Genomic DNA, 12996 nt, shown 5'->3' with positions numbered 1-12996 from the left:
CTCGCACCGGCCTCCCCGCCCGGGGCGGGGCGCCTGGTGGCGCGGCCGGGCAGCCGGGGCCGCGGGAGGCCGACTAGGGGGTGGGGGGGAGCGCGGGGTCTCTTGGCTTCTCTACTTTCTGCAGATGAAGCTCAGCTGGGCTAGGGTTAAAGAGCCTGGGAAATGTGGGGTCTGGGGGCCGAGTTGGCAGATGAAACGCCACTGCTTGGGGGCAGCAGCCAGTAATCGGGTGGGGAGATCGCTGGACTGGCGTAGTAGGAGGGGTGAGCGGAGAGGGAGACCCAAGATCGAGGAAACTGAAGGAGGACATGGAGGAAGGATTTGGTCAATGTGCTTCGTCTCTCGTCCTTTTCCTTTTGCGTGCTATCATCCCTCCCTTGTGTTTTCCATATCCACTGACCCAACCTAAAAGTCTAGGAAGTAAAACTGGGGGTTATTTTTTTCTCATTTACTTGAGAAAAGGAAAGAAATGAATCTAGCAATATGCATGATTGCTAGATTACCTTACTTAACTCTAGGAAGAAACTGCGCACCAGACGGATACAGTGATTTGCCCCAAGTCTGACACCCAGAGGAGATCTTCTGACTCTAAGTCCTGTGTTGCCTTAATTATTTATTGTAATATTTTTATTCTTGGTATCACTCCTGGACTTTAAGGAAAAGTTGGATAAAGCAATGATATTATTCCACTCTCTTTAATGTAACTGAGTTGAGAATTTTGGTGCTAGGCATTTTAATTTGTCAAATATAGTACACCTTGTTAAATAAAGAGAATCGATCTTAAGGTATGTATTCATTGAATAAATGCAGTATTTGTTAAGCACTGTGTTTGACTCTGTAAAATGTTAAAAATGGGATACCTGTCCTCGAGGGACATAGGCGTGTTAAGAAAACAATTGCAACAGTGGGTCATCTGTTGTACGATCATGCACTTCATAGTGTGATTGTTAGTTTGCTGGTTTTAAAGGAAATATCACTTGTTAGACCTGGTAAAAATATACACAATGTAAGCATGGCCCCTACTTCTTAGGAACTAACAACTATTGAGAGAAATAAATGTATACAATGACTTAAATTACCAAATAGAATGAAGGTAGAACTTTCAGAGAATAAAGAGATCAATTATGCTTTGTTGAAAGCATCTGTTAGGACTTAAACAGGCCTAACAGGTGTTTGGGATTTGCTTAAGGTAAAATAGAAAAGGAAATTCTTCCCAAGTTGGTGGGGGTGGAGGGGCAGGATACAGGTGGAGACCAATTATCTCAAAGGATCGCTTGCAAACATGTGGGTCTCATCTCACTCTAACATTTGGTGGTGATTATAAACACTCCCTTTCCCAAAAAATAATGTGCCTTTGGATTGACTGTGAAACAAAGTTCTAACTCCCTTTCTGAGTATCCAAGCCTTTTTAAAAATGTTTTAAATTTATTGTTCTGGGGGTGGGGGATCAATTTGTTTTTCCACCCATTGATACATTCATTGATTGCTTCTTGTCTTTGCCCTGAACGGAGATCAAACTCGCAACAGTGGTGCATGTGGACAACACTCTAACCAACTGAGCTACCCAGCCAGGGCTTCCACGTCTATCTTAAGCTCTCCCCTTCTTGATTTTCCAACCTAATCTCCCACTGCACCTCTCCAAGGTCTTACTCTGGCCAAACAGGTCTGCTCCACATCTTTTCTGTTTGTTATCCCCTTTCACATTCCTGGAATGTCCTGGAAGCCCTGCCCTTCCTTAGGGCTAAACTCAAGTCTCACCTTTTATGAGAAGCTGCCTCCATGACCACCCCAGAAAACATGCATTTCCACTACATTTCATCTAATTTTTCCACATTTTTGTGATATGAGCTTACCTTTGGCTCTTCCCCGAAACTGAAAAAGTTTTAAATGTACTCAATATGTATTTTTAAGGTGATCGTTCTGTGGTAAACATTTTCTGGTACAGGAGTGTTTTTGGTTTTTTACCTCTGAGAACTCTCAAGAGGATGATCTTATTCATAAAATGAAGAAGATACACAAAATATTTAAGAACACACCTTGAAGTCAAAAGAGCTGAGCTTGAATCCTGACTCCACCATTTTTTCCCCTTTTTTAAGGATTTTATTTATTTTTGGAAAGAGGGGGAAGGGAGGGAGACAGAGGGGGAGAGAAACATCAATGTGTGGTTGCCTCTTGGGGGTCCCTCACCAGGGACCTGGCCTATAACCCAGGCATGTGCCCTGACTGAGACTCGAACCAGCGATGCTTTGGTTTGTAGGCCCATGCTCAATCCACTGAGCCACACCAGCCAGGTTACACCATTTTCTAAAATATGTGACTTTGGCAAGTTGCTTCACCTTTCTAATTCTCATCAGTGAAATTGTTAAAACAATGCTTACTTTATATGGTAGTTTTGAAGGCTAAATGAAGGAATACATGTATTGCGTATACCTGGCACATAGAAAGTACTCAATAAAAGAGGCCACACATAGCTGGGAGTGAACATGGCAGACATAGGAGACAGTAAGGAGACAGCCAAGAGTAGGAGTAAAGCGAGGCTCGTGGTGGAGGACCAGGAAGTACTACAGAGCACCTTAGGTTATAAGACTTATTCCTCCATCTCTAAGATTTTAAAGAACCACTAAACATTTTTGAATAGGATTTTGCTAAATGTTCAATGATTATTTGTTTTTTAAAAAGATTTTAGAACAGTTTTAGAGGCATAGCAAAGTTGAGAGGAAGGTATGGAGATTTTCCATATATCCTCTGCCCCCACACATCTCCCCCTTTATCAACATCTGCCACCAGATGGTACATCTGTTAAAGTGGAAGCTACATTGACACATCATAATCACTCCAAGTCCATAGTTTACTTTAGGGTTCATGCTTGGTGGTGTACATTCTATGGGTTTGGACAAATGTATAATGACACGTATTCACTGCTCTAAAAAGCCTCTTTACTCAGTCTACTCATAACCCCCACCGCAACCTCTGGTAACCACTGATCTTTCTACTGTTTTCATAATTTTACCTTTTCCAGAATGTCAGATATTTGGAATCACACAGTACATAGCTTCTTAAGATTGCTTGTTTAGTACATGCATTTAAGGTTCTCCATGTCTTCTCATGGCTTGCCAGCTCTTGCGTTTTAGCACTGAACAATAGTCCACTGTCTGGGCACCACAGTTTTTGTATCTGCCCAGGTACTGAGAACATCTTGGACATAGTTGCTTCCAAGTTTAGGCAACTATGAATAAAGCTGCTATAAACATCTGTGTGCAGGTTTTTGTGTAGACATAAGTTTTCAACTCCTTTGAATAAATACCAAGGAGCTTAAATGGGATTTTGAATATGAAAGTTTTTTTTTAATAAAAGATTAATCTGGAAGAAGTATGAAAAAATGTATTAACAACATTGAGGAAAGAGCCTAGAATCAAAAAGAGGAAAGAAGAAACTACAGCAAGATACACAGAAAATAAGTTACACCTAAAATAAGGTGAAAATATAGGGTAAAAAAATAAACACTTAAAAATATCAGTTGCTTACTGATTAGATAAAAGGATTAAAGAAGAACAAGGAGAAAATTGAAGTACAAGGATGACTCTAAGTATTTAACCCGATAAAAGGGATGGTGGTGGTAAAACCTAGAAAAGCCAATTTATTGGTTTTTTTTTTTCTTTTTAAGAAGCAGGACTCTGATAAAGTCAGTTTAGATTCTGTATTTTGACATTCAAGATGAAATATACTTGGCATAGAGTAGGACTTCTTAAGTGATGAGTGCATTTAATTGGAGAGTAGGCAGCTAGATCGGTGCCCCAGAGAGGACAATGAGAAATACTTGAGAAACAACAGCATTAATGTAGTAGAATTCAATATATACAGACAACTATAATGCAGATCTATGAGAGTCCTGATATTATGAATTTATTACCAGAGGTGGGGGAAGGGGAATGCCCAGCACAGTCAGATTAAAAAAAAAACAAAACAGGAGTGTAACAATCTTTTATCTCTTAATATTTCTGTCCTAACCATGGAAAACTCAGGTTGGATTTCTCAGAATGTTATCAGTAAAGCCTATCTGTTAATGTCATCAGGTAAATGCTAGAATCTTAGGAATGGAAAATTGCACGGTGCAGACCCTTGAATTCCAGAGGAAGCTTTGCTTCAGGCTTCATTGGTAATCCTCTCTCCTAATGTTTCTACACAGCAATTTCCATACTGGGCTGTGCTACTCATGTCCTTTGATTTCTATAGAATTTACATCGGATTTCATTGAATTTTTATGTGACAAATTTGACACTGTAAAACATGCCTAGAATTGAGCTTTAAGAACTTTCTTACTAAAATTGGACAATGGAGTAATCATGTGATCAGAGACTATGCTTGTAAATAAATAATGTATTTTACTGAGCCATGAGAAAATAGATTAAGAGGCAGCAAGAACAGAAAGTTAATTTTTTAATATGCCCTCAGTTCAAGAGTCAACATTTTTGCATTGTTTCTTTACTTTCATGGGGAGACTCTTTTGTTCTTTTCAGTTTATACATTATTAGAACCATAGAAATAGATTTTGTAATGAGATTAATCAGCAAAGCTTAAGCATTTTCAAATAGTTAATTGTTCAAAATCTGTATGAAAATTGACACAAATACAAAGATTAGCAATATTCTTACAATGAACAAAAAATACAGTAAATCTTCACTTGATAACATATATAGGTTCTTGAAATTGCAGCAAAATGATGTATAATGTATTAGAAGTAAAAAGGCCAAAGTGAGAGGCAACAAGCATTTATTTGAGATTTAAAAGAATAACCATTTTGGAAGCACTGATTCAGGGAGAACCCCAAGTCATGTCCCAATTAGGAGGTGAAGGCAAGGGGTATTTATGAGAAAAGAAAGAGGCACAATTATGTAAATAGAAGGAAAGAATTTTTATAGGTAAAGATAAGCTAACAAAGTGATGTTATTCTAAAGAATGCTTTGAATTTCAGTCCAGTAGTCACAGTATCTGCTTTCTTATCTTTACAAACAGTGGTTTCAGATAGAATGCTGCTTTAGGCTCAGTTCAAAGGTTATTTTGCCCAGTTTTAACATTCCAAAGGTTTGAGGAGTAAGACATGCTGTTCCTCTGGATGGTAACTCTGATTACATTTTCAAGTGGCTTCCTTTCTATTATATTTTATATTTCCCCCATTTGATTGAGATCTTTCCTTGAATGCACCATTGATGATCACTGAAAAGTAACGCTGGTCAGTTATTAAAAGCATCATTAGTTCTCCATTGTCAGGAAGGCTCACTTTTGGTACTTCAAGCCATTGCTAATCCCTTGACAGAAGGCTCACTGCTGGTACGTCTGTTCCACCTAGAAGCAAAAGTGGTTTTTCAGAGCCTTAAGTCACATTTGAGCCATAAGAGCACCAGAACAGAGGAAACTTTTGCAGGGGTGTCAAACTCATTTTTACCAGGGGCCACATCAGCCTCTAGGTTGCCTTCAAAGGGCCAGAATAATTTTAGGACTGTATAAATGTAACTACTCTTTAACTGTTAAGGAGTTGAAACTACATTCGGCCCTTTGAAGGCAACTGCAAGGCTGATGTGACCTCTGGCGAAAATGAGTTCGACACCCCTGCTTCAAGGGCAAACATTTTTTGTATTTTCTTGAAATTTCTCATATGAAGTCTTATAAGCCTTAGTGATCATCTCAAAACATTGAGCAACAATTATCACAGTGGTGTCTTTATTAACACTGAGCTATGTAAAATAAACAAAGTTTTATAACAGTAAAAATTCCTATAATAACAAACCAAATGTTAAGTCCAATTTGAATAACAGATCTAAACCAGGAGGTAATACTTGAGGGCAGTCAGCCAAAGATATTAGAGAACCATGAGGTGTATTTAATCATTTGACTTGTGCTCAGATTTTATCTAGTTCCACCTCTGTTTTACCAGAGGAGTTTTATCCAAGTACAAGAGGTATTAACAACATAGCAAAACTCACCTTGTTTAGCTGGGATGTGGTCAAGAGCAGTCTTATTGTCTAATTTAACTTGCACAAGGGAATTGGAAGATTTTTCCTGGTTTTATTGCTTTGGCCGTAGCTCCAGCAATTTTCTCTTAGGTTTTTGATAAGTTTTTAATCATGTATTTATTCACTGCAATACCTGCTTAGGGAAAAAGTATTTTTCCAAATCTGGTAACTTTATTGGGGTTGGCTTGCTAGACATTGAACATCCTTGACTATGTGGGCAACATGGCTCTGTCCTTTTACTCTTAGAGCATATTCTCCAGAAGAAAAGTAGGATTGTGATGCCTCTAGAGAGCCATAAGAGATTAGAACTGGATTACAGTTGTTTTATTAAATAAATGTGCATAATTGGTAACAGTTATCTTTCGGTATCACTGTTTTGTCTAAGCTAATGGTCCCAAAAGCTAAGTGAGCATGTAACCCACCAGGGTGCCGTTACAAATGTAAATTCTTGGGCCTCATCCCTAGAGATTCTGACTTGTAGTTCAAGATAGGGGAACCACTTTTCTAATATAATTCCTTTTGCTGCAGATGAGTTATTGGTTATGCAGACACACTCAGTGGTTTGAGGATAGGCATTGATCTTTGGCTTTTCACTTGAGCCGGTTGTAATTAGACAAAGTGAAAGCAGAAGAGTTGGAGGTTTTTTTCCCCCTCCATCTCTTCTTTCTACGTTTTTGTACTAAAAGTTCTGTAGTGAAGACATCTTTTATACTGAACAAGTGTGTACGTTTTAAGAGAAAGTTCAATCCTTTTTCCCTAAAGTATTTAAATTTGTATGGAGCCTCTTCATCCACAGCAGCACCAATTTTGAAGAATTGTATTATGCAGTAATTCTCAAACTTTAGGGAGCATCAGAATCACCTGGAGGATTTTTAAAACACAGAAGGATGGGCCCCACCAGCAGAGTTTCTGAATCTGAAGATCTAGGGTGGAGCAGGATAATTCGAGCTTCTAATAAAAATGATGCTCATATTGCTGGTTCAGAGGCCACACTTTGAGAACCCTGGAATCATTTGGAATAGGAGGACATAAAATTATTTTAGTAATATACCAGAATTATAACTATATTTAAAATTTTCTTAAACCAATTTTGTAGTGTTACTATGCTATTTTTAAAAATCTTCCTTGGCCCTACATCCTCCAGGCAAATGCCACCCATAACAAGACTTCTTTTCTCTTTAGCCAGCAGACTATTCATTTTAGTAGTTGGTGTCTACAGGTGTTTGATATAAACCTCCAGGATCATGATAGATTATTTCAAATTTAGTCCTGAAAGCTTCAGTTCAAATGTAAGTATGTAAATTGGCTTTCAGTTAATGTATTCATAAAGAGCAAGTGGTCCTTGTGTCTGGGCAATCAAGCGGCACAATACCTAGCCCTTCTCAACAAGAGTTAAGACTGCACCCACTTACTCTGTAAAACAGGGGGCCCAGTGGCTATCACTGTGATAGCTACTTCTCTGGCACCCACTAAGATCCAGTGACAAAAGTATCACCTTTTCCATTAATTGGTAAGAAAAGCTGGTTTTCTCACGGGCTCTTGAATACCACCAGCGTCCTCCCTCTTCCTTCCCCACCAAAGTCCAGGAAAGCAGGAGACAGCATTAAACTTTTTGTACATTTATACCCCCACCTTGAGAGTCCGTGCTCTCTTTAGGAACCCACTGGTTTAGAGGAAAAACAGGTAACTTCTAGCTCTACTCCTGAACCCAGAAATCAAGTCCTTAAGGTTTTTTCTTTTTTCTTTTCTTTTTTTTAATCCCAATACAATTTTATTTTATTTTTTCCATTTTCTCAATATTTTAAAATTAAATTCATATTTTTTAATAAATGGTGTTTTTTTTCTTAATTAAAACATTTATGCTTAAAGGTTTAAGTGATAGGAAATTTGGAGTTTACTAGTTCAATTTTAAATTTTTAAAATTTTATGTATGGTCCAGCTAAGATTAGAATGGATAACTAAGTCACATCGTTTTATGTGTGTATTTGTGAACTCCCACCAGATCTTTTTAAGTCTTTGTCATTTGCAGGCAGTTATTATTCTACTCTGATGCTTTTGCAAAACAGCTTCTGCCAAGATGTTTCGTCTTCAGAGAAATTCATGGAGCGGACTCTGACACTAGCTCTAAAATACAGGGTTCTAATAACCTTTCAGGTCATACCATTAAACTGGGTGAAGATTTGCAGAATTCTAAAAAAAAAAAAACACTGGATTCATAAAACTGCTGACAAAAAGATCAAGATCAACAAGAATTAATAATGTGGGACTGAATGAATTAGTGAGGATGATTATAATTTTATGACACATTTGAAATATTATTTTTGATCTTTGTTTTTGAAATATAAGGCTTTTCCCTCCCAAAACACAGCAATTTGGTAAATTATACTCTTTTAAGCAGAATTGAAACATTTACTTTTCCTCCAAAATTTAGGAGCTCTTAGTATAATCTACACCTTCATTTCCCTCCTTACTTTTAGTTCCTTCCTATCTCACAATTAATGTGAGAGGCCAAGCACTCACCGTAACAGTTATTGTTTTCTTTTTTCCCTTAATTTCTGCCCAGAAAGATAACTCAACATTGGGTGCTATCTTTAAACCTACTTCACAGGTCAAAATATGCAATGGAACTGCTGGGTAGTTGTTCGAAAGTAACATATAAACATCATAAAGCAATGATAAACAAAACAGCTTTTTAAAAATATTGCGGTTATTTAATGTAGCCTTTAGAATTAAGACAATATCTTTATAAAATTTAAAAAAACCAACAACAAACCCTCCAACTTTTCACTTAGTGTAGTCCACAACTCTTTGGTCTCCTGTCACAGGCCCGGTCCCTTTCCTAAACTTTCACTACCAAACAGAAGGGTGCAATGCCCATCTCTGTGCTGGGGTCCGTAAGTGCGGTTCGCAGAAGCCTTCCTTCCACACCTTCTCTAGGGTAACAGGAGACCGTTATATTACAACAGTAACAGCACAGGTTCTGAAATCGGACAAACACCACTTTTACTCCAACTCAGTAATAAGGTCAACCTGCTCATTAGGAGTCCTTGAGCCAGGTTCGTTTTCTGCAAGCCCCAATCCTACCGCGACTAACGCGGATGTTTGTAAAGCCTTTATCAAATCGCCGGGCGCCGCTGGCACTTTTGCAGACAGAAAAGTCACAGCAAGGCTGGCTCGGGAGGGAACAGTGGGATGGATGGAGGGCAGCCGATTCTTGAGGAGAGTCTTCTTTTTCCGGTCTGGAAAACCAGCCAAGGAGCTCCTAGCTGATGGAGCTGGCCGTCAGGGTCAACGACCTGCGTGCAGCGGTTGCAAGGTCCCTTTAAGAGCCTGCCTCCCTCCGCCCGCCTCCCTCCCGCGCCTAGGCGAAGGCGGAACCGGAAGCCGTGGGGGATGCGCCGGTCCCCAGCATGGCGGCCCCCTGGCCTTTATGTCAGGCTGCACCTGAAACAGTGGCCGTCCAGCTTCTGGGTTTCCTGTGGTTCGTGTCAGTCACCACGGGACCCTGGGGAGCTGCCGCCGCCGGGGGCGAGGAGACGCTTAAGTGCGAGGACCTCAAAGTGGGACAATATCCTCTGTGGGGCGCTTCCCCTTGGGGCGAGGTAGATTTGGGGTCGCGAGTGGGTTGTGGCCCTCTACGCGGGCTAGGGTTATACTGAAAGAAACGGTGACCTGTGGCCTCTAATGACCAAGGGACCCTGGGAGGTGAGGAGAGATCAGGGATGTTAAATACAGGCCACCCTTTGGAATTTCCTTGGGATTTTACGATGGTTTGCGCTTCCTCTTCTGATCGATTTTTTTTTTTTTTAAACTGGGGGTTTATTTGTTCACCAAACACATAGATCTGAAGTATGCAAGGTCCTGATCTAGCACTAGTAATAAAAATTTTGATGACTGTACCCTGGAAGTTGGCCGACTTATGAGACAAATAGTAGTTGATAGCGGTAAAGCCAGTGTAGGCTGTCCATTTATCATTAACTTTACATGTATTACTGTATGTCATTTTCAAACTCCGTGAGATGCCAGACCGTCAGGGGGCAAGTTCCTGTTCCATTTTGTAATGATGGGCACATTGTTTGAACTTTGTTTTCTCATGATTAAAAATGTGGAGAACAATGGAAGCAACTTAAAGGTCTGTTGTGATAGTAGTAGTGCTACAGGTAAATCACTTAGGGTAATGCCTCCCACAAAGTAGGGACTATATATGTTAGCTGTTTATTGACAGAAGGGAAAACTAAGGCTAAAGGGTTTGAGCTGATCTGTTCGTTTTAACAGTTCTGATAAACTGAGGGACAATATGAAATGCAGTTCCATTCAAATTAAAATAGCTAACTTTGTACAAAATTAGATAGTTTTGTACAAATTATATAAAAGAAAAATTAATAATGGAAGCCAGAGATACAAGAAAGATTCTGTGAGGGGAAAAAATCTTAAAATTAAGAAAATTCTTTAGTATTTTTATGTAAATTGAAAGACAGTTGTTATTTGTTTTTGTCAGAATTGCTCTAACTTGTTGAATACCATTTTGCTTGGAGTCTGATTTTTTACTCACCTAGTAAGTTGAGTTTTCCTGGCAAAAATGTCAGGGTGGTTCTCTCCAAGACAGTGGGCAGTGTGAACCCTAGAGAGAAGGGGCTGAGCGTATAGGACTCTGAAGTAATGATAGCTGGAAAATAGCTGTTACATCTTAAATGGGTGCCGCGCTCTATCTCCACAGCCATCTGTAAATACCTTACTTATCCCATTACAATGTCCATAAAATATTTAGGAAGCAGAAAAACACTCAAGTGTTTTGAACGTCTATAAGAAGATAATTATTACATGTGTTTCCAAAAGCTTAAAACCCTGTTGGGACTATGTAGACCCACCTAAAACACCATCTTCCCTGCAGTCTGATGGGCGGTGCCCTAGGCTTGGAATCAGGAAACCTGACTTTACAACCTGTCGCTTATATATATCACTTTGGATAAGTCACTCAAACTTTGAGCCCCAATTTGTGCTTCTGTAATGTGGGAGTAATAGTATCTACCTCACAGGGTTATTCATGTTACATGAAATTATGTATATGGCAATACTTGGGGCCCCCCAAATTAGTTCAGTCAAATCTTGAAACTGATTTTTTTTAACCCTACAGCTAGCTCTCTTACAATAATTTGGTGGAGATTTTTTATTTTCATTTTTCCTTTGTGCTTAAACTCTCACTGATACTTTTTGAGGATGGCATTGTTTGCTAGAGGTAATACACTTCCTGTAATAAATTAAAGTTCGGGTATTATTTAGTGACACTGACAGTTTGTGCTTGTGTTTTTTTGACCTGGACAAGTTAACAGCCTCTCTTTACATGTGAATATAAACATGAGTATATAGGAGATATTAAACAGATGGTATGTTTTGTGTTGTAATAGAGTTCATGTTTCCTTAACTTTTCTTAAATATATTTGTAAAGATCCAAAAATAAACGATGCTACACAAGAACCAGTTAACTGTACAAACTACACAGCTCATGGTAAGAATTCCAAAAACATGTCTTTAAAAATAATTTAAAAAATATTGTTTCATAGGTCAGTGTATGATCACTGAAAGTAATTAACTAATGTGTTTTTCTTGGGTTATAACATTATTATTCAATCTCCAGAACAACTTAAAATTGGAGAATTGGCTAGGGGATTTAAAAATGTTACTCTCTTTAATTATATAAACTGGGAAGTTTTATGTTTTCATTAACTTTTTAAGACTCTTGGAATCAATTTATATAACTGTCTTGATGCCCTTATTTACCAACCTATGTTATGCAGAGGTATTTCTTTAGATTTTTAATTGTAACAAACTTGAAATGAGACTGTTAGTTCAATAAGGTACAGTGAACAGCTATATCACCCAATTATGCAGTTGTAAAATATACTTAGGTACATCCTAAGTATGAAAACAGTACAGTAAGGATTTTAAGTATGCATCAGTATTTTGTTTTATTTATTTATTTTGTATCAGTATTTTCTTAGAGATATTTTGATAATAGATCACAAACCCTCAGCCTAATGATTTGGGGGTGCTTCTTTTACTCTAAAATATATAAAGTGCCAGATAAAAATCAATAATTTTTTATTTAGTCTTTTCTTCTAAAAGGCTATGCACTGAGTGGTGTGGCTCAGTTGGTTGGGCATCGTCCTGCAGAGTGAAAGGGTGTATGTTGGAAGGGAGGCAGGCAGATTTATATTGGAGCTATTTGACTTTCTTATTGGCATGATACATACTGCTGGTAATTACATAGTACTGTTTTGAGAAAAGAGCACCTATTGAATACATATTGATTTTTTAATATATAAGACGTGAAATAAGCCAATAATTTTTACTTTTTTGTAAATGAAAGCTGTGAAACATTAATATGTAAATGAGATTAAATGAATTATTTTTGTTAGAAACATATCTTTTTACCTTGTTATATTTTTATATTTTGTCACACTGTTAGCCCAATTCTAGTCAGGAGAGATATTTGAAAGTAAGTTGTGTTAAATTTTTATTGATATTTTGCTGTATGTAATAGGTTATATACATATATGATTTGTATAGTATACATTGCTTAACACGTATATATTTATTTAATTTAGATGTATTAAACTTAAAGGAACTTTGCAAGGAATCACCTACTGTTTAATTTATAAGTACAATCTGATTTGCCTGTTGTATATATTTGCCTGTCTATTATATTGTCTATATTATATTATACTGTCTCTATATTATACTGTCTATTATATTATATTGTGCTTTTGGAATACAGAGAATAAAGTTAACTGTCATGAAGAAGAATCAGCGTTCAAATATTCAACCACTGATAGAAAAGATGTTAGAAATCTGTGAATACTGTTGTGATTCAGGTATCTAACTTTAAGGTAGGAAGCAGGCAGTCAGCGATCTCAAAAAAGCATTTCCTATCCTACAGAGTTCTTTGCAGGTATGAGAATTTTTAAGGAAATTATGTAATAACAAG

The 12996-nt window shown here is 37.9% G+C and overlaps 1 protein-coding gene and 1 long non-coding RNA gene across 2 annotated transcripts in view; one reads left to right on the top strand and one right to left on the bottom strand.

Annotated features, from left to right (window-relative positions):
• Window positions 1–6775: 6775 nt before the first annotated feature.
• LOC139440787 (uncharacterized) lies at window positions 6776–8739 on the bottom strand. Its single transcript, XR_011650968.1, has 2 exons — window positions 8532–8739; window positions 6776–7014 (listed from the first exon to the last, which is right to left on the bottom strand). It is a non-coding gene; the product is annotated as an uncharacterized lncRNA (long non-coding RNA).
• Window positions 8740–9382: 643 nt separating this feature from the next.
• TM2D1 (TM2 domain containing 1) overlaps window positions 9383–12996 on the top strand; it is a 38806-nt gene continuing 35192 nt past the window's right edge. The window contains exons 1-2 of the mRNA XM_053920718.1: window positions 9383–9583; window positions 11448–11517. Coding sequence (XP_053776693.1) covers window positions 9422–9583; window positions 11448–11517 — 232 coding nt within the window. The 5' untranslated portion in view covers window positions 9383–9421. The remainder of the gene's footprint in view (window positions 9584–11447; window positions 11518–12996) is intronic.

Source organism: Desmodus rotundus, chromosome 3 (genome assembly GCF_022682495.2).
Source record: "Desmodus rotundus isolate HL8 chromosome 3, HLdesRot8A.1, whole genome shotgun sequence".
In the NCBI taxonomy this organism is placed as follows: Eukaryota; Metazoa; Chordata; class Mammalia; order Chiroptera; family Phyllostomidae; genus Desmodus; species Desmodus rotundus.
This window is presented reverse-complemented; position numbering and strand designations above follow the sequence as displayed.